The sequence below is a fragment of the Grammomys surdaster genome, unplaced genomic scaffold, assembly GCF_004785775.1.
Source record: "Grammomys surdaster isolate TR1022 unplaced genomic scaffold, NIH_TR_1.0 167, whole genome shotgun sequence".
NCBI lineage: Eukaryota > Metazoa > Chordata > Mammalia > Rodentia > Muridae > Grammomys > Grammomys surdaster.
Window position 1 is genome coordinate 8,028,356 of NW_021604615.1, and position 20,005 is coordinate 8,048,360.

Below are 20,005 nucleotides of genomic sequence, written 5' to 3' on the forward strand. Positions count from 1 at the left end.
TCGCATCCCGCCCGCCGCCCAGCCTCAGCCCGGGGTCGGCCCCGACGCGGCGTGGCGTGGCGTGGGCGTCGGGCACGGGTCGTGGCCACCCTCCGGCTCTGTCCGCGCCAGCGCGCGGGGCTGGTGGCCGGGCCTAGTGACAGGTGGGGCGGGCGGGCGGGCGGCCGAGAGCCCACCTGTCAGAGTGGTCGGCGGCACCTCGGGGTCTTGGGCAGCCCGGGGGCCTGCTGCGGCCCGGGCGGAGCCACGCAGCGTCGTGTGCCCGAGTGGGGGGCCTTGTGCCTCGGCGGGGCCTGTGGTCAGGCGGGGCCCGCGTGCCCAGGTGGGGTGAGCCTGACGGCTGCGCCTCGCTCCGCCAAGGGGCCGGGGTCTGGCCCCGCTGCCGGTGGGAGCTGCCGGTGCCCGCAGGGAGCATTTCCATTTGGAGAGGTGACTTAAAATCCCGGTGTGGGACCTGCTTGGCTAGCTCTCCTGTCGGGATTGTGCAAGAAAGGCCCCTGCTGCCCGGAGGCCTGCCTCGTGCTGGTGGGGAGATGTTTCCTTTGAAATGCGATGTGCGTTAAACTTCTTTTTTTTTTCCTTCTCATTCATTACTCATTCCTTTTTACCAGATAAGTCCGGTTTCTTCTGTGGAGGGTACGCAGTTAAAGCCTTGATTTCCTGGATCTGGTAACATGGCAAAAGATGTAAGTATGATTGTTGCATGCTGCAGACATGTTAGTACAGCTCGTTGCAGTTTTTGGTTTTTTTTTTTTCCTCCCTTTATTTGAGAGTAGCCATACGTGCGTGGCGGTGGTTTGCTCAGACATTTTACAGGCAGGAGCTGGGATTGAGGTGAGGGATGGCGAGTCAGTAGGTGGGTGCCTCCCCTCTGCACAAATGTTCTTTGTCATCTGAAGCCTGACACGGTTCTTCTTGTGGTTTGATGATGCTGTCTGGGTTTTTCCTTAGTCTATCTAAACTGCTCAAAAAAATTATTTTTTAATACGTCTCTCAGATGTAATGAATGTGTGAAGGGGGTGTTGTTTGTTAGTGGGTTTCCACACAGGGGATCTGTCAACATGGACCTTACACTGTACTTGTTTTATGTAGTATGTAAGACTTTAATTCATCTTTGATGGATTGAATCCCAAATACTTGTTTGGGCACATTTTTCTCAGAAAGATGACATTTGGTGATTAATGAAACACGGTGGAAATGCTGGTTAGTTTAGCTTTTTATTTACTACGGAGCTACCAAGCGTTTTGAAGTTGTTTTTTTTTTTTGTAACAGATATGAACAGTTAGGCTTTTAGGCTGCAAAATGCTAGTCTGTCTTGTTGGTCACATACATACATTTTTTGCAATATGACTTTAACTCCCTCCAGCACTGACTGTGTCTGTTCCAGCGTTTCTCAGTATTTATTGTTCTAAGACTATTAGATTGATGCCTTTTCCGTGTGGCCCTGGAAATGCAGGCAGACATACTGCATCGGCTAGAGTTGTGCCCAGGTGGAGCGAAACTGGTACTGGTCTTGTCCTGACTAGAGGCCCAAGGATTCAGCCATGTTTAGCGGCCCACATGGGTCAGACTGTGCCTCTCTTCTGGTCATCAAGCACTGGACCTGCTCTTGGGAGTTGTGTCTCACCCTGAGAGACCTTGTGTGTGTCACCTGAAGTCACAACTATATATGGCGTTGGCTCGATCCTGTTATGTCTGTTTATTTACATCCATGCCCTGACTCCTCCCCCATGCGTGCCCGGATGAGAGACATGCCACGCCGCTCGGTGCATGCCCACAAAGTAGCTAGATTTGGTAAAAGGTGTGTAAGCGGGGTACTGGCCCCCATGCCTTTGTGAGCCCGCATGGCATGGTGGAGTTTCAGGGAACATTGCATTTTCAGTGAGTCAGCATGCTCCCAGTCCTGTCACCTCAGTTTTGCATTATGCACTCCTGTGTGCTGTGTCCCAGGGGGTCACACTGTGATGGCAAATGGTCAGGATCTCCTATCCAGCTGAGAGTGTGAGGTCAGCCTGTTTGGGGGTCAGCCACTGTGGTGTGGTTAGGCCAATGCTGTGACTGGTAACAGTAGCTTAGTCCCCCCACAAGTGTGCATACACATAGGCAGAGGTGAAGTGGCTCTCCCTGCTTTCTGACTGGAAGTGGAGATTGCATCTGTTCTTAAGTAGGATGTGATGTTTGGGTTCGGAAAGGGACTTTGTAGCCTGTGCTGAAGGGAAAGCAAGAGGCACCATTGAAGTTTTCTAAGCGCTTGACGCTTATGGTGAAATCTGGCTGTAACGTGTGCTGTAGGCACGGGGCTCTGAAGGCCATGACACCAGTGAGAACAGAGACAAAAGTCATACTCTAGGTCACAGAAGGAGAGTAGGAAGGGCAGACAGAAGACAGATAGCTTAGGGTTTTCTGCCCCTGCTGGTGCCCAGGCAGACCAGCAGGTAAGTCGGGCTTGCTGTGGAGTGGAGCGGAGCGGGGCGGGCAGTTGTCAGTGAACAGGATGGGGATGGCAGGAGCTGGCAGAGGAGCAGTGGTGGAGGGCTGGTGAGTGCCTGCAGGTGCCCTGCTGTGGAGGCTAGGGAGGCCTGGTATGGGTTGGTATGTCTCCCCTCTCCCAAGGTCGGTGCCGATGCTCGCTGCCTGGGGAACTGTGCTGTCTTACTAGGAAGAATATTATTGAATTTGTCAATCATCAGAAAAGCTCATCCCCATAGATGTGCCTGGAGGAGTGTTTTCTTGTTGATTATAAATTCCCTCATTGACAATGAGGGTTAACTATCAAGTCCATCCCTTGTCAACCTGAAAACAAACACACCATTTTGAATCTTAACATTCCATCCTTGGTCCTCAGAGGCTCATCTCCTAAGGCAAAATACTTTTAGTCCATTGGTACGAGCCTCCAAATCTTAACATTTCTAACATGGTTCAAAACCATAAATCTGGGGCTGTTGAGACAGAGCACTTGCCAGACCTCAGTACTTAAGTTTAAGTTTGATCCCTGTGACTTACATGGTAGAAGGAGAGGACTGACTCCCATACGTTTTCCTCTGATCTCCATGTATTCTCTGTATGGTCAGTGCGTGAGCACGTGCACACACACACCCACAAATAAAAGTCAGTGTAATAAAAAAAAATTCAGGGTCTGGAGAGATGGCTCAGTGGTTAAGACACAGATAGCTCTTTCAGAGGATGTGATTCCCAGAATCTTCATCAAGTGGCTCATAACTGCCCTGAGTTCCAGCTCCTGAGGGGATATGACACCTCTGCCCTCTATGGATACCTGTACTCTCATATAGATACATATGCACATGTGTGCATGCACACACACAGAAATAATAGTAAATCTTTAAAAAGAAATTTTTTTAAGGCAGATTTGTTCTTTTTCAAGACTCAGTAGCAAAAGACTGGAACAACGCAGAACCAAAACTGAGTAGGGTAAACACCAAACCTGGCAACTCCCGGGCCTGCTATCTTGGGCTTGTAATGGAACCGTCTGGGCTGTAACAGACTTGGGTAGGCAGCCTTGCCTCTCTGGTACCGCTTCCTGGAGCACTTGAGGCCTCGTCTGCCAGCTCCATTCTGTGCTTGCAGCTTTCTTTGGCAGGTATTCCTTGGTCTGTCCCTGTGATAGTCTGCATCTTGAGGTCTCCATTGCAGCTTAGGCCTTACCTTCCCAGCTTCATGCGGGGGCCTCTCGGCCGAGACTCGAACCCTGCGCCCTCTTATATGACGATGGTGTCTGCAGAAACAATCCTCAGGACAGTTCTGCTGCCAGCTTGAGGTAGAGACCCCTTCTGTGGCTCCAGTGGCGAGCTGTGGCTCCAGTGGTGAGCTGTGGCTCCAGTGGTGAGCTGTGGCTCCAGTGGCGTGCTGTGGCTCTCCAGCTGGACTTGGGGAAAGAACTCCCTAAGCGGTTGTTTTCTTTCGATGGCATTCTCAGTTCAAGTTCTTTCTATCCAGTGGGTTCTAACTTTCTTAAAAACAGAAACAAAAAAACCTATTGAATGGGTGTGTGTGCGCGCACACGCATGTGGTCTCATGCGAACAGATAGGACAGCTTTGTGGAGTTGTTTCTCTCCTTGTCTCTGTATGGATTCTGGGGACTGAACTCAAGTTGCTAGACTTGCTTTTACCTGCCCAGCCATCGTGTCTGGAGTTGCTATTTATATCAGTTGGACCTTTCTGTGAGTGACTCTTGCCCAAAGCATGCTGGTCTTTTTCTTTTCTTTCTTTTTTCAGGTTTTTCCAGATAGGGTTTCTCCGTGTAGCCCTTGCTGTCTTAGAACTCACTCTGTAGACCAGACTGACTTTGAACTCAGATCTGCCTGCCTCTGCCTCCCGAGTGCTGGGGTCCTAACGGCCTGCAGCGCCCAGTTCTAAAGATGCTTTACTCGCCTTGGCGCAAAGTGTGAGGTTTCCCCTCAGTTGTAGATGCTTTGTCTATATCTTCCTCGCGTGTAGTTGTAAACTCACGCCTCCTCCGTTATCTGCATGCCCATTTGACCATCTAAGAGCAGTAAGCAGTAGCTGTGCCACACCCTGGATGCTGCCCTGTCTTGAAATCTCCACCAGACAGCTTAGCCTGCATTTTCTTTTCGGTTACTTTAACATTTAGCCTCACTTAGATTTTAAGGGCATGGGCAGAATATGGCCAGATTGTTTGCCAGAAGGTAACACAAGTGGCCTCTAGCCCAGTTCCCAATAGAACCCTTGTTTCCCTCTGAAACTTCAGGAACCTGGCCTTCAGTGTCCACATTTACATTGACATTCTGGTCTTTTCGGATGCTTGCCAGAATGGCTTAGAAGTTTTGCTTGGAGCCTTCCAGGATTCCTTTACATTACAGGCCTGCAGGTCATGGATCATGTTTACTGCAGCAGTGCCCCATGCCTCAGTTTCCCATATTAGTCACGTTTCTCATCACCATGACAAGAGAGCAACTTCAGCAAAGGTTTTATTTTGGTCATGACAGTAAAGGTGTACTGGAGACAGCTATGGTGGCTGGTCACATTGTGACCACGGTCAGCAAGCAGAGATGAGTTTGGGTGTCAGCTGGCTGCCTTCTCTGTCCCTTAGTATGTAGCGTGAGGCCCCAGTCTATAGGACGGATGGTACAGCTCACATTCAGGGTGGGTCCTCGCAGAAAACACTCCACAGAGTCTAGAGGAGTGCTTGCATGGCGTTCCAAATCAAGTCAGCGTCACAGGGAAGGTGAACCGTCACAGTTCAAATAGCTCCTGTACTATGGGTTTTGTCTTTTTAGTAGTTATTTGTTTACTTGACATGTTTTAAAATTGTAGACAGTTGCTACTGAACAAGTGAATTAATACAGGAAATAAACTTTAGTGTAGACCAGTGATCTCTGCCACAGTCTTTATCTGTGGACTGAAAGCTGCTTTTTGGACAGCAAGTTCGCTTTCTTCAGTTTCCTATGTGCACGGTACCTAGAATGTCTGATGTTGAGGATAGGTAGACAGCAAGAAGACTCGGCCACTGCAGTCTGCTAGGCTTTGAGTGTTCCAGCTCCTCACAGTGAGGGGAGCCCGTGTTGGGCTGCATAGGGCCAGGTTTCAGCAGCTTATGCTCAGGGTACAGTTTGTTCAGAAGGGCCTGGGAAGAGGCCGGACTCTAGAAGTGCATGAGTGCCTGGCCCTCTCGCTGTGAGCATCGCTGGGGATTTTGTGCCTTCCAGGATCGGTCTTCTATGATTAAAAAGTCATTGTGACCCTAAGGATGAATCCTAGAAGCCTTGATCTTCCACTTTTGCATCCGTTTATAAATGTAGGAGATTATACGTGTAAAACAGTTTTTAAAATGTTACCTGTGTTTGCCTGCCTGCCTGCCTGCCTGCACACATGCACAAATACCAGGTTGTCATATGTGGAGATTGGAGAGCAACTTTCGGAAGTAGTTCTTTGTCCAACCATGTGGTCCTAGAAGTTGAACTTTGCCCCCTAGGCTTGGTGGCCAGCACCTGTACCCACTGAGGCAGCTCCTCAGGCCCGCGCCATGAATTTTTAACATCAAAGACTGGTGATTTGCAGGGAGGGCTTTGCTTGTCTTGTTTTGTTTTCACAGTACTGGAAGTTGAGCCTGGTGCTTTGCCTCTGCTAGGTTCTGTCACTGAGCTACATTGCCAGCCCTCTTTGTACTTTTGCTTGAGATGTAGTCTAAGGAAGTTGTCCTTGAGTTCACTCCATGCTCTATCTGGCCTTGAACGGCCCTTGAGTTCTGGGATCACAGACACTTGTCACTCATGATGCCTGGCTGTACTTCTTTATTGTGACCATCATGATTTTCTGAGGGTGGAGCTGGAGAGATGGCTTTGTGGTTGAGAGCACATGCTGCTCTTGCAGGGGACCCAGGTGTGGGTCTCAGCACCCACATGGCGGCTCACAAACATCTGTAACTCCAGGTCCAGGGATCTGGCACCCTCTTCTGACCTCCAAGGGCATCAAGCATGCGTGTGGTACACATGTATACAGCTGACAGAACACTCTCCAGGGCCCGGGTCTATGCTAGTGGCTGCATATGATACAGGATGGTGGCCATTAAACCATTTCAGCCGCTGAGTCCTTGGAGGTCTTATTTAGACTCTTGTTTTGCTCTTTAGAAAAAAGGGAGGTTTGAGGCCCTGGGCTCAGCTCCCAGTGTGTATGCTGTGGTGGTGGGGTGTTTGATTTGTTTTGTTGGTGTTGGGTATTGAAACCAGTGCCTTGTGTGCTCTGAGTATGTGCTCTAACTCTGAGCAACTGTGTTAAGATGTCTTAGGTTCCTCTGCTGCTTTAACCCAGCAGTACTGTGTGTGGGAGAAGACAGATGGGGAGAAGCTCTCTGCGTGTGTCTCGGTGACTGAGTTTGGGATCAGCTTTGAAGTGGAAGTCACACCGGTCTCTTGCCTGGTATGCTTTTGGGTCAGTCCATTTATTGAAAATGGTTCTGGTTTTAGAACATCTAGCAGTCTTGCTATTCCTACTTCACTTGTATGGCCTAGAAGACAGACATCTGCCTTAACATCGCATAGGTGTAGCCTGAGTATTGCTGCTGCAGCTTGATCAGCTCCCTCCATTTGTGGTGCTTGGTGTGATCCTCGACGCACATTCACAGCCTGCGAAGGAACCCGGGTGTAGGACTATAGAGTTCTGTGTGGATAGGAAACCGAGGTCAATGCTGTTCAATTTGTTTGGGGGGTGCTGCTTTCAGAGTGTGGTGCCTGCCTGCCTGCTTTAGGAAAGTGGCAGGGACTAAGGCAGCTGTTGTAGTTGAACAAGAAAGTGAAGTTCTGTGCTGTAGGGCAGCCACTTCCTAACCAGTGAAGCTCCACCTGCCCTCGCTATTCCTGTGGTAATTGCTTTCTATGTCCTAGCCATCCACGATTGTACTTCATTCTCCTTTCCCAAAGCTGCCCTGTGTCCCCAGGAAGTGGGACTTAGAAAACCTGGACAGTTAGCTACCTGGCAGCTCCCAGTAGCTGTGCATTGGGTCTGTTGTGTAATGAGGAACATCATTTGAGTGTCTTCTGGCAGGAGGTAGGTGCCTGTAGGAAATTTGCTGGATTTGAGGCTGCAGCAGATCCTGTGGCCTGTCTGCTTTTCTAGGAAGACCAAATCTGTAATAATTACTCTGCGTGCACATAATCTTGTGAACAAGGGCTGCTGAGGCTGGGAGAGAACCCTGAATTCACATGTACACGCAGCAGCAGCAGCAGGACTGAAGGTCATTCAGGTCTTGATGGGCCTATGGGAGGAAGGACATGTCAACACTTGTTCTCCAGGTGAGGACTCGCAGGGCTGAAGAGAGTCACGTCCTGTCACAGAAGCTGACCAGGTTTGCTGGTCTGGTTTAGGGTTTGTGCCTGGAAGGAGAAGATGGCAGAGACATGCTTGTGTGAGTGATACATGACTGTTAACAACCCCCAAGCTTGTGTGGGTGATGCAAGACTGTTAACAACCCCCCCCCCCACTCTGTTTTGGTAGTACTGGGAGTTGAGTCTAGGGCCTCATCATGCTGGTCAAGAGCTCTGACCGCTGAACTATATAGCCCCAGCCCTCTGATTGTTTTCAAGGGTTCGTCCTTGTAAATTGCTCATACCTCCTCCTGTCCCTGATCCTGGCATCTTTTGCATAACCTCGTTCAGAATTGATGTGAGTCTCCGCTTTGGTGGCTCTTGTCATGCTAGCCCATTCCTCTCCCTTCTCCAGAGTGAGGCAGTCTGCATCTTATTAATATTTGAGTTTATCTCCCAGCCATCAGCTAGTCTCTACTTAAAGGCTTTAGATTCTCCCTAAGGACATGGGTTCTTGCTGCCCATTTGGGGTGGGAGCTGCCCTGCTCGCTTCTTCAGGGCTTTCTCAGCCTGGACTGTGGCTTTCAGACTTGTCCTACTCACTGGATAAGCTCACTTGCTTGCTCTCTCTCTCTCTCTCTCTCTCTCTCTCTCTCTCTCTCTCTCTCTCAGCCTGTCCCAAATCCTCTCAACAGTTCTGCCTGCTCTCTAGGAAGTGAGCCTCTGCTTCTATGGCCCCTGTGGAAATCTATGGATGGCTTGATTTCTTTCTCATGTATCCATACCCCACCAGATCTTGATACTGGGAAGAGAAATACCTTAATTGCTTCATCCAGTTGTTCAGGATTCAAGTGGTACTGAAGGAATCAGAAAGGCCAGTAGTGGACATCTGGGATCATCCCCAAGGTTGTTATGAGTTACCATGATCTTGTTGTTGCTTGTTTGTTTTATGTTTTTCATAAAGATTATAAAATCTTTTTATAAAGATTATGAAATTTTATGTCTATGAATGTTTTGCTTGCATGTATATAAGTGTACCACTTACATGCCTGGTGCCTGTGTGGACCAGAAGAGGGCACTGGATGCCTTTCAACTAGAGTTATAGATGGTTGTGATCTACTGTGTGGGTGCTAGGAACAAAATATAGGTCCCCTGCAAGAGCAGTAAGTGTTTCTAATCTGAGCCATCTCTCTGGCCCTTCCACAGGCACGGATGTGACAACCCTCAGAAGTGTGTTCAGATGTGCCCATGTGCTGCACGGTCTTAACCCAGTGCGCTCACTCTGTTTCTTGCTGAACTAGTCAGCATTTTGCCCTAGGCCTTTTCATGACAGCAAATAGAAACAGGTGGTTGATAACTCTTCATTTAATCTTACTTTTTTTGTTTTGTTTTTGAGATAGGGTCTTGTTATGTAGGCCTTGAGCTCAGGATTCACCTGTATCAGCCTCCCTGATGCCAAAATTACCAGTGTGTACTGTCACCACTGGCTCTAATGGCGCGCGTGCGCTTCTGTGTGTGTGTGTGTGTGTGTGTGTGTGTGTGTGTGTGTCTATGTCTGTGTGTGTCTGTGCGCACGCGAGTGTGCTCATGTGTGCACACACTTGTGCCACACCTGTGCAGATGTCTGCTTCTATCACTTTTACCTTTTTTCCAGACAGAGTCTCACTGTGCAGCCCTGGAACTTGCTAGGCTAGCCTTAAACTCAGAGATGAAACCTGTTTCTGCCTCTTGAATGCTGGAAAAGGCATGTACAACTATACCTGGCTTACCACCGTATGAAATAGTCTTTCATTTTATCTGGAGTTTACTGACTAGCTGTAGACTTGGCTGGCTAGTCAAGGGTCTTCCTGTCTCTGCTTCTCAGTGCTAAGAATCAGATATGTACTTCTGTGCCTGGCTATATGGGGTCTGAGAATTCGGACCCACATCATCAGACTTGCATGGCAAATGCTGTGGAAACTTGTGGAAGTAATTTAGTCACCTGAAAGTGTCATTGTTTAGCTGTTTTCCCTTTTACTGTGGGTATACTATAAATAACTTTTTCAGTGTCTCACACAGGTGTCTGTGTTTTGGATGTGTACTTTGGGTGGGCCATGACACAGATGATGAGCCCTTGCTTCTGGCTCCTCCTGCCCTATTGCCTAGCTTCTTGGCAAGTATATCCACGCTATTTGGTATGTGTCTGTTTTGCACTGGTTTCACTTTGTTTCTTGGTGACTGCAGTGTGAGCACCCGTCTTTTGCTGGAGGTCTTCAGGTTGGCCTCTGTTAGGTGCCTAGTCTCACGTCCTTTCTGAAGTGGTTAATGTCTGACATGGGTCAGAGCCCCCTTTCTTTCTCCATTTCTTTTTTGAGATCATGTTTTAAGATCTTTCAGGTTGCCCAGGCTGGCCTTGAACTCCTGGTCTCAAATCATCCTATCACTTATGGCATAGCTTGGACTTGGAGTATATGGCTGTGCCTGGCTTCTGTGTTTCTTTAATGGTTTTTTTTTTCTGATTCTGGGGATTGAACTTGGGGGCTTTTGCATGAGTTGGGCAAGTATTTACATGACTCTTTTAATGAGAAATGTTTATTTGACCAATTTTCTGTCGTTTTCAAATATTGTTTCTGCCTTCACCCTTTGAGTCACATTGTCTATTCGTTAGGCACTTGCAGAGGGCATGGCTTCACAGTCCCCAGCAGCTGGTCAGGGTCCTGGTAGCAGAGCCTTTTGTCTTTTCATACATTTTTCAGGTGTCTGCAAGGTCTAGTCTGGGGAGTCCCAACTCAAGACAGCATCTTTGAGGCCTTGGGGCCTCAGTTCAATTTGAGTGTTTGAGTTGGGGATCTCCTTGGGTCTTTGAGTTGGGGATCCCCTCGGCTCCCTTCCTGTTGGTCTCAGCATTTGGACTTGATGCTCTTCTGCAGCCTCTTTGTCCTCATTCTGCTCCTGCAGATCGGTCTTGCTCAGTCCTGCAGGTCGCCTGCTATTTTCCACTGGGAGCATGTGTGTGGTGTTTGCTGGATGAGCTTGGGATCCACTCCACATACGGTGCCTCTGTGCTGTGGCTGTTGCTCTGCCACAGACCTGAGGAAGACCTATATGGCTCAGGAGGCTGGGCCCAGTGCTCATCCACAATCTGTAGCATCTCTTCGATCCATTGGTTTGGAACTAGGTTGGTTTGTCCAAAGGAGGATTTTGGCTGGTGTAGAGTGGCCCGAGCCTCTAGATAGATTCATTGTCCTGGTGGGCTTCTGTCCTCTGACTGGAGGGAGGATACCCTTAGTTTCAAAGGGATTAGATCAGGCAGCTTCTCAGAAAGAAGGAGAACAGCACAGACAGACACATGGATGCAGTGAACTCAGAATTCTCTTCTGCTAGATATGTTAGTCGGTAGACAGTGGGTAGGTCAGCCCATGCACAGGCACAGATGACCTCTAGGAGCAGCAGTGGCCCCCAGAAGGCTGGCTTCCCAGAGGGTGTGCCAGGCTCTTTACTCAGGTGCCTTGGGGCTGCACGGTTTCAGCTAGCCAGGCCTGTTGTCCAGCACTGTGGGAGTCAGGAAAATATTGAGTATGGTTTCAGCAATTACTGTTGGAGGGAACGTCTTTCAGGTTAACAGTGCATAAAGAGGGTAATTATTGGTCGTTTCTTAAGAGGAATGATGACCAGAGTGTTCCCAGCTGCTGGAGTGTAGGTATTCTGAGTCGAAGCTGCTCTTGAACAGCACCCTCTGTATGTACTTCAGGTGACATCGATTGACCACCACAAGAATGCTGGAAGGTGGTGGCCATGTTGACACAAGAGTGGAAATTATCGTGTAAGCAGTAGGTCCAACCTTGCCAGGGCTTAGTTCCCTAGAGAGCTCTGATGTTTCAATGTGTTTTGTGTCTAGTGTATGAAATTTCTTCAGTCCTCCCTCACCTGCACAGTATAGAAAGATATCACTCGAGAGGTGAGCCCACAAAGCAGGCCATACACATGTGCAGTCCTCTGAGAGCTATGGGACACATGGCCTGGCACCTGTGTGGAAGGGCTAATGTTTACTGGTCAGTCGGTTAGTCTTGTCTGTCTGCCTGTCCTGACATCTGTAAGTAACCTCTCAGCTGCCAGACATGTGAGTAGGGTTCCCAGGAGAATAGAGTTTTCTGTTGTAGGGCTGTGGGGTTGATAGGCAGGCTCCCTGACAGGTTGTCTAGGAGCCTCCTTTCCAAGTGTCCTCAGAGCTGGCTTCTTGTCCTCTTAGGCCACCCACACACTTTGTAGTTATGACATAATGTGGTTTTAACATCTGCCTGTTACTTGTCTATTCGTTTGTCTTCTGTGTCCCCAAAGATGACAAGCGATCTCTGCCTGTCTCAGTTTCCTAAGGAGATTGCTATATTTTCATGGTTGTTGCAGAAGGGATTTGATTCTTAACTCTTCTCGTAGGTTTTGGCTGGTGAAACAGGAAAGTTCTGAGATAATTCTTTTCCTAGTGGTTTTTATGAGGGCTTGTATTTGTGACCTCATGTCTCTGTACTTAGGGTGAATACAAGAAGACACGGGACAAGTGGGAGGCTTAGAAAATGCCTGAACAGGGTAGCCCAGGAGTGATGCTTCAGCCAAGGATGCAGCAGATAGGCTCCTTGGCAGGTCCTTACTACTACCTCATGGTTGAGATGCTGTTTTATGCCTCTCAACTTGGATAGTCAACATTGTCCTGCCTCCAGTCAGTGTTTAGGCTTCCGGGCCGTGCCTACACTGACCAGACAGGTGTCTTGCTGAGGAAAGGAGGGAGATGTCCATTAGAGAAACAAACCAGTTGTAAACAGGAAGTACTCAAGGAAGAGGGATGCAGGCAGTCTCCTGGGACTGTGCCTGGGAAGGATCCGCTTGGATGAGCCCTGGGTGCTGCTGGGGGCAGTAGTAGCATAGGGCATCTCTGCCTTTGGTCTGCATCTGCTACGCACAGCTGTGGGCTGTGATTGTGGTCACTGGTGGTGACCACTCTGGGCTGTCATTGAGGCTGGTGCTGTCATGTTTGTGAAAGCTGGCTATTGGTAAGCACCAGCAAGATTTGCTAAATGAACAGAATAGTGCATAGGTCTCTGATGCTTGCTCTTGGGGAGTTGACTGTCTATCATTGTTCTCTGGAAGGGCTGGTTGTGGTCACCACGGTCTCTGTGGTCATTGTCATCTGCTGCTGTTGTTTATACTACAGGCCTGCCTAGAGGGGGATAGAAGAAACCAGCCAGTGTCAGCAGGTTTTTTGTTTTGTTTTTTGTTTTTAAAGAAAAGTTAATGCTCTCTCCCTGGAAGTTGGCTGGGCTCTCCAGCTTAAAGGAGTTACAGGGGAGCAAAGTCTAGTGTAGTTACTTTGATGCCTAGTGGACTAGTAGGAAGAGGGCAGAGGTGGAGGTGCTGCTGAGGATCCTGTGAATCATGGGCACTGACCAGCCACAACTTTACAGCCTTGGGTGGACCTGGGGTGACCCTGGCCTCCTCTCAGTGTTCCACTGTGGCCCTAGTTTGGGAGGGGAGGAGAGCTGCAGGTCTTCTCTATGCTGTCCTTCCCCCTAGAGTCAAGAGTGACAACGAAGGTTATGGCTCACATAGCAGCCACTCCTGCTGTTGTACTGTGTGGCACTGTCATGGTCCCCCTGCTGGGTTGAATCTGCATCAGTGACTGTTCCAGGGAAGGCTGAGGATGGTTTCTGCTCTCTGTGGGCTCTTGTTGTCCTTACCATTGGCCAGTCCATCTGGTTCACTATCCTTTGTAATCACCTCCAGGCAGGGTGGGTGCAGCTCGAGTGTATGTGCACATGAGTGTAACTGTGCATTCTGGTCATAGAATTCCAGAGCTGTGGTGTGCAACGTCATCCCCTATGTAAACCCAGGCTCGTTCAGGTCCTTTTAGAGTATGCTCAATGGACACTTGGCTACGGTTAGTCACCTGGTGCTATGTGACAGACATCCTCAGAACAGAGTAGCTGAAGGTAGCGGTGTCCATACATCTATGGTCTTGTGCCTCTGTATGTAGGTCGGGATTGACTGTTGTGACTAGGAACGTCTACCGTGTGATTGAGCACTGTACAGATTTAAAACTGTCTGGAGTCTTGCTTACTTCTGTGACAGGAATCTCCCCTGCTTCTCAGAGAGAACATGCTGACTGCAAAGGTTTTACTAGCATTTCAGTTGCCTGTGCTATAGAGTTCAGTTCAGTCAGGCTAGGAGGCTGGAGACATCTGTTCCCGTCCATTTGAGCTACTGTAATAAAGATACAATGGAATCTCCTTGCAAGCTCAAGATCAAAGGCAGATTTGGTGCTTAGTTAGCAGTGGCTCATGGCTGCTTTTTCTCCTAGGAAGCAATGCTCTTTTGGTCTCTCTGTGCTGTGTCCCCACATGGTGGAAGGGCAGCAGCTCTTTGGGTGCCTCTTGCCAGGCCCTAATCTTATCACAAAGGCTCTGTCCCTCGGCTTCATGATTTCCTAAATGTCCTGTGGGAGGCAGACATTTAGACTGTAGCAGATTCTTCTAAGAGGTTGTCTTCCACTGCACACTCTGCTCTAGGGTACCGCTTTAAACGTAGCAAGCCTTCTGGCCTGGTCAGGTCTCTACAGAAGGCTGCAGTCCTCTAGTGTCAGCTAGACAGAGACTGGTGCTGGTCTGAAGATCTCTATGAAGGCAGCCTCCAGTGGTTTTGTTTTCTAGTTTCCTTTATGGACAGGAGAGCTTGCGTTTCCTTTTTGCTGTTGACATCTATGTGTTATGAAAGAGTGGCCTCTGCCCATGAAACACCGGGACAAGCTGTGGTAGGCCTTAGCTGGCTCCAGGAGCCTTCCGCTGGGTTTTTTGGGTCAGATTTTATCTACTGATCTCAGGCCCCTACTTGAAAAGGGGCTAAGGATAAAGCTGTGTATTTATTGCCGGCTCTGGAAGGCAGCTCTGTTTGAAGCATTGTCATGAAATCATGCCCAAAAGACAGTGGTTCTCAACTGAGGGCAGTTTTGCAATCTAGAGATACTTTTGTTTGTCATGCTGGGAGGTACAACTGGCAGGTTAGTGAGTGACAGGGAGTGACAGAAACAGCGGGGCATCATGGGGGGGTTACTTGGGATTTGGGGGATACAGTTACTCTTGTGTGCAGACGTGGCTGGATTGGTGGGGGACAGACTTAAGTTTGGCAGTCCTGTGGCTTCATGGCTTTCCCTTTTTTTCCTTCCTTTATCTTGCTTGGCCCATTGCTTCTTGATTACCTTTGAGCTTGATGGCACCAAACTGAGACTTGTGGAGAAAGTCTGTCTGTTCACTACATAGTTGACCCTGCACAGGTCTGCAGGCTATTCCTGGCCAGTGAGCTCCATAAGGCCAGTTTTAGGAAGAAGGCTGATTTTGAGGGAACAACCCTGTTGGGGTCAGACGGATGGTTAAGCAGACCGTCTGAGTCTCTAGCTGTCTCCCTGCAGTGAAGCACATCCACAGCTGGCTGGGATGGTGGGTTCCTGTCAAGACTGAGTGTAGCCTGATAAGGAGGCGGAGCATAGCATAGCTGAGGAACTTCCTGGGTAGCTTGTCTCCTGAGTTTGCCTCCAGGAGGTGATCCTTATTGTGGCGGATGTCAAACTAGTTTCTGTGAGTGGTAACATAATGAAACTTACAGACATGGCGCGGTACTAAATCCCTGCACTGGGTTGTCTTTTAGCTGCTGTGTTCCTGGGCAGTTCTCCTGTGGTGGACTCGGGTTCCATTGAGGTAGATCTCTAATGGACAAGGAGAGGTGATTCGGTCCATACTGTCCACATTTGTCTTTTCTGCCAGTGAAAGCAAATGCTGCTCTCTCCCAGGCGCGCCCCAGTGTGCCCTGCCCTGTGCTGCATGATGGGCAGCTAGTGGTCAGGAAGGATACTTGCAAAGAAGTAGCTGACTTTAGAGTGCAGCTCTCTGTAGAACATAAAAGCTGTGTGTGGGGAAGTTGGGCAGTGTAGTCATTAGATGACAGAGAATGACAAAGCTGGGTAATGCTGTCCACCTACTTGACCAGCATGAGGGTGAGTCTATCCTACTTGTTCAGATCCAGCCAGCTGTGACACATGGAAGCAGAGATAGGAGTAATGGTGTGTGGTGACTGTACCAGGAACCCCACCCCCTCCTAAGCCCATGGTGCTGAGGGAGCCTGGGAAATGAATACTGCTTTGAGCTATAATTGCTGAAACTAGGACTCAGGGTCACTAGACCTGTTCCAAATCTCCAGGCTGTATCTGCCTGGGCTGACCTGGTATTCCGTATACGTTACTCACTGGCCCTGGGGGCTTGGCCTTTACCTCCTAGAATTTTCTTCCTCCTGGCCCGGCCCACCTGGTGTTAGCTTCCAAGCCTGCCTCTGTTTAGCCTGCCTGATGTGGTCGGCTTTGGCATTCAGAACTTCTTGTTCTTAGCACAGATTTCCCTGCAGTTTCTTGCTGGGCTGTACTAATCAGTCTTACCTCTCTGCTGGCCTTCTCCGCTCAGCCTTAACATCCTGGTTTACCCACCTGGCTGTGCCAACCTGGCCCTAATCTCTGTGGCCTCGGCCTCTATGGCATTTCCCTGGGTTTACTTACTCATTGGCTGTAGACATCTTAGCCTGCCTACTGTTCTTTCTTTCCTGGCTCTTGAGTTGTGAACCTACAGACAAGGCCTCATTCTCTTGCCATTACGCCCGCAGGCCTCACCATCCTGCTGTAACGTCATGCCCATCAGTGGGTTTTACCCTCCTGATCTTCCTTTGCCCTGGGCTAGGGGGCCTCACCTGCCTGCTGTGTTCCTAATCTCCTGGATTTACTCTACTGGCCTTCCTTCCCAGCCTGGGCCTCCCAGTGGCCCTTGTACCTAGAGTTGTTTTTCATTTTGGTAGTACTAGAGTTGGAGCCTGGGCTGGTGAACATGGCTGGAAGCAGCTCCTCACACACTGCAGCACAGCCTGTCAGCTGTGGACCGCTAGCATTCCCTGTCAGCCTACAATGGGTTCTTCTCCACCCGGTTCACCTCACAGTTCTACCCACTGGGCTCATGTTGTCACCAAGTCCCATCCTTGCTCATTTCTTGAATTAAATTCCTCCCTGAGCTCCATGGCGTTACCAGGCCCTGCCTACCGGCCTTACCTACCCGACTTCAGTATCTTAGGTTTTCCTGGTGTTATCTTAATTCCTAGGTTTAAACTTGGGTTTACATGTCTGGGTTTATTTAGTTCCTCCCTTTGTTAACCTACCTCTTGTCTTCACTTACCCGGCCTTATAGAACCCCGCTGTCCTTACTCTTAGTCCTGGTGCTCCCCTCTGTAACTGTGCTGCCACGTGACTTTGTTCAGCCTTCCAGCCTAGCCATACCCACACAGCCCTGTCATGGTACCCAGAAGCTTATGACAGCTCACTTTCCTGTTCTGTAGGAGACTGGGGTCCCTCCTGAGGGACTCTTCTTGGCCACTGTTCTCTACCTCACTTCTGTCACCAGCTTTTTCTTTTGTGGAAGAGTATTGGGATGAGAACGTAGGCTCCATTGCTGCCTCTCACCTCTGGATGTCAGTGGCCACGTACAGCTTAGTTTACTTTGGTGGCTTCCCCCTGGGAGAGGCCTAGCCCTGATGTCCTGTCGAGACTTGGTGGGAATAAACATTTTCCAGGTTTCCTGGAGAGGTGAGAGTGATAGTCTGGTAAGATTCCTTTCTGCTGACTTTATCAGATATGTGCTGTCTGTCAAGTATTACCTGTGACCATTTCCCTCTGCCATCAGCATCCTGGCTTTTATGACTGGATTTGCAAGTCACACTGTTCCCAGCCATGGTGGCCACTGGGAGCCGTGTAGCTGTGGGGCTCCTGCTGCTGTGCAGTGGCAGCTCTGCCCTTATGTGTAACTTAGGCCCGGTGTGTTTAACAACTTTGGCTGTGTGGCTCTGATGTTGTATTCACTGTTGTTGTTGTTGTTACTCTCTGCAGGCCAGTCTAATTGAAGCCAACGGAGAACTAAAGGTCTTTATAGACCAGAATCTTAGTCCTGGGAAAGGTAAGGGAGCCTGTTCTGGAAATGTAAGTCTGCTGATGATTGTGTGGTATGTCGATGCCTTGCTAACTGTAAGGCCCACTGCAGCACTTTGAGATGTCAGAAAATTCAAGAAAGTGAAGAGGGAACTAGGTGTGTGTGTTCTCTCTGCCCAAGGATGGCTGCCTTGACACAAGAGTCCCCAGTGCTCCCATGTGGGGTGATGTCCTCTCAGGCTTAGGCTTGTGTCTCAGTGACTTGTACAAAGTGCCGTGTTTTCTTAGGGAGCCTGGTGCAGTAGGAGTGGTGTGTGTTGGATGGAAGGCTGAGGCCCTCCTTATCAAGATGCTTGGTGTCTGTAACAGGAAACAGCTGCCAGTATCCTGACACTTAGTGGCATCCTTAGATGACTCCTGGGTTGTGCTGTCTGTGTGTCTGTTGCTTTGCCACTGTGTTCAACCCCTGTAGCCCCACATCCCCATAGTGCTAAGCTGTGTCTTCAAAGCACTGTGGCCTTACAGTGCTGTGGCACTACTAAAGACCAAACTTGTGGAAATGTCTTATTGTCCCAGAAATACTTTTAAGTCAGACCCTGTGAACATATAGCCAGGACCATGGCATGGCGGGGCTAAGTTCTGTTGAAGAGTTCCTTATTTCTTGTTTCTCTTTATTGTTTGCATGTGTAAAACAATTTTCTATTTTCTTCTTAATAGTGAGGCCCAGGAAAGTGACTCCTGCCTGCAGAAGAGGCTCTGAGGTCTTGAGAATAGTGATGGGCCTCTCCTTAGCTTTCTCTATTTGTCTTTGGTCTATACTCTGCACATGAATTGGAGCCCAGGGATCGTCTCTCTCCAGCTCCCAGTGGTCCAGTGCACCTGCACCATTGCTGTGTCCTCTCTCATTCTCCCCTGTGACCCTCAGTATGGGCATAGAAGTGAGAGGATTTGCCCTCAGTCTTAATACACCCCAATCCAAGCCTTGATCTTTGGTGTCTGCGTGGTCCCTGCCCTCACAGTGGGACACAGGACCTCAGTCATGAGTATTGTGCAGGCCTGTGTGTTTACCAAGGCTGGGTCCTTCTTGTTTGTTTAGTAGGGATGGGGCAGTGTCTGGTGCAGGGATGGGGCTTCTTATCTTCATGTTCGGCAGCATTCTCCAGTGCTTGCAAGAAATGAACTGAGTGTCACTGGAGGACAGTGTTTCCATCCAGTGATGGAGCTGAAGCAGAAGCCGCTTTCCCCTGGGAGTGATGCTCCCTCTCTGGTGTTCTCTGAATTCTGCTGTGGTCTGCCTTGCCCCCTCACCCTTCCCATGCTCTTCACACGCGGGCAATGAGACGACCTTGAGCTACAGTTGACCTGTGGGAAGGGTTAGGACATAAGACACGTGTGTCTGCATGTCAGAGTCGGGCTGTTGTGACACTTCCTTTGCTTCCTTTTACTCCTGGCTTTGTGGTCAGCCATGACAAACAGGATCCGCACCTGTGTGGGCTTTGGGACAGGTTCGTCCTGCTCGCTGCATTGGCTAGCATCCTGTGTGGACCAGTACTCTGCCTGGTCCGTGGGGTCATGTCACCTTGAGACCAGTTGCTTGAACCTACTGTTACGTATGCTGTACACTTAATGCTGTTTTGGAGTTCTGATGTTTGGGAAATGCACAGTGATGGCTCTCTTCACTCCAGACCTTCTTCCCTTCTCAAAAAGTGTGTGCTGCTGTTAGTTTCTGGTGACCATTGTAGAGAATAAGCCTAGATAGAACTGTCTGTCAGATATGCAATCCTCACTCCTGACAGGTGCCCAGGGCAGTGAAAATGGAGGTTTCAGAGAGGCCCGGTGGACATGTTTGCATCAAGGTAGTGCCATGAGGCTCAGGAGCCCGGGTACTTCCTAGTATGCGTGAATTCCTGGTCCTGTGCTGTCCAGACACTGCCCCTCTTCAGCACATGCTGAGCCTTCTGTTCCTTTGTTGCTGGAACAGCAGTAAGTTTTCCAGAGTTGCCATCTGAGTGAGGGCTAGAAGAGCTATCTTCACTAGGAAGTTCCTTTGCCTTTGCTCTTCAGCTTAGGAGTACAGATGGTGGAGTACTATGCTGTTCGCTGTGTTTTCTTGGTTGTTGAGGTAAAAAGCCTAGAGCATTGTTTATGTCATTATGTTGGAAACACTCCATGCCCCCCACCCCACCCCTTGTGTCTCTCCTCTATTCTTTCCTCTCTTTCCTTTATTCATGTGTGTGTGTGTGTGTGTGTG

General features: G+C 49.4%; 1 protein-coding gene across 5 annotated transcripts in view; it reads left to right on the forward strand.

Annotated features, from left to right (window-relative positions):
- Window positions 1–20,005, forward strand: part of Tfdp1 (transcription factor Dp-1) — a 45,390-nt gene that overhangs the window by 5,096 nt on the left and 20,289 nt on the right. The window contains exons 2-3 of one of the 5 annotated variants that reach the window (XM_028766349.1): window positions 612–686; window positions 17,716–17,782. In XM_028766349.1, coding sequence (XP_028622182.1) covers window positions 675–686; window positions 17,716–17,782 — 79 coding nt within the window. In that variant the 5' untranslated portion in view covers window positions 612–674. Of the gene's footprint in view, window positions 1–478; window positions 687–17,715; window positions 17,783–20,005 lie in introns of those variants that run through there. The other 4 variants (XM_028766348.1, XM_028766353.1, XM_028766352.1 and 1 more) reach the window with 4 other exon arrangements.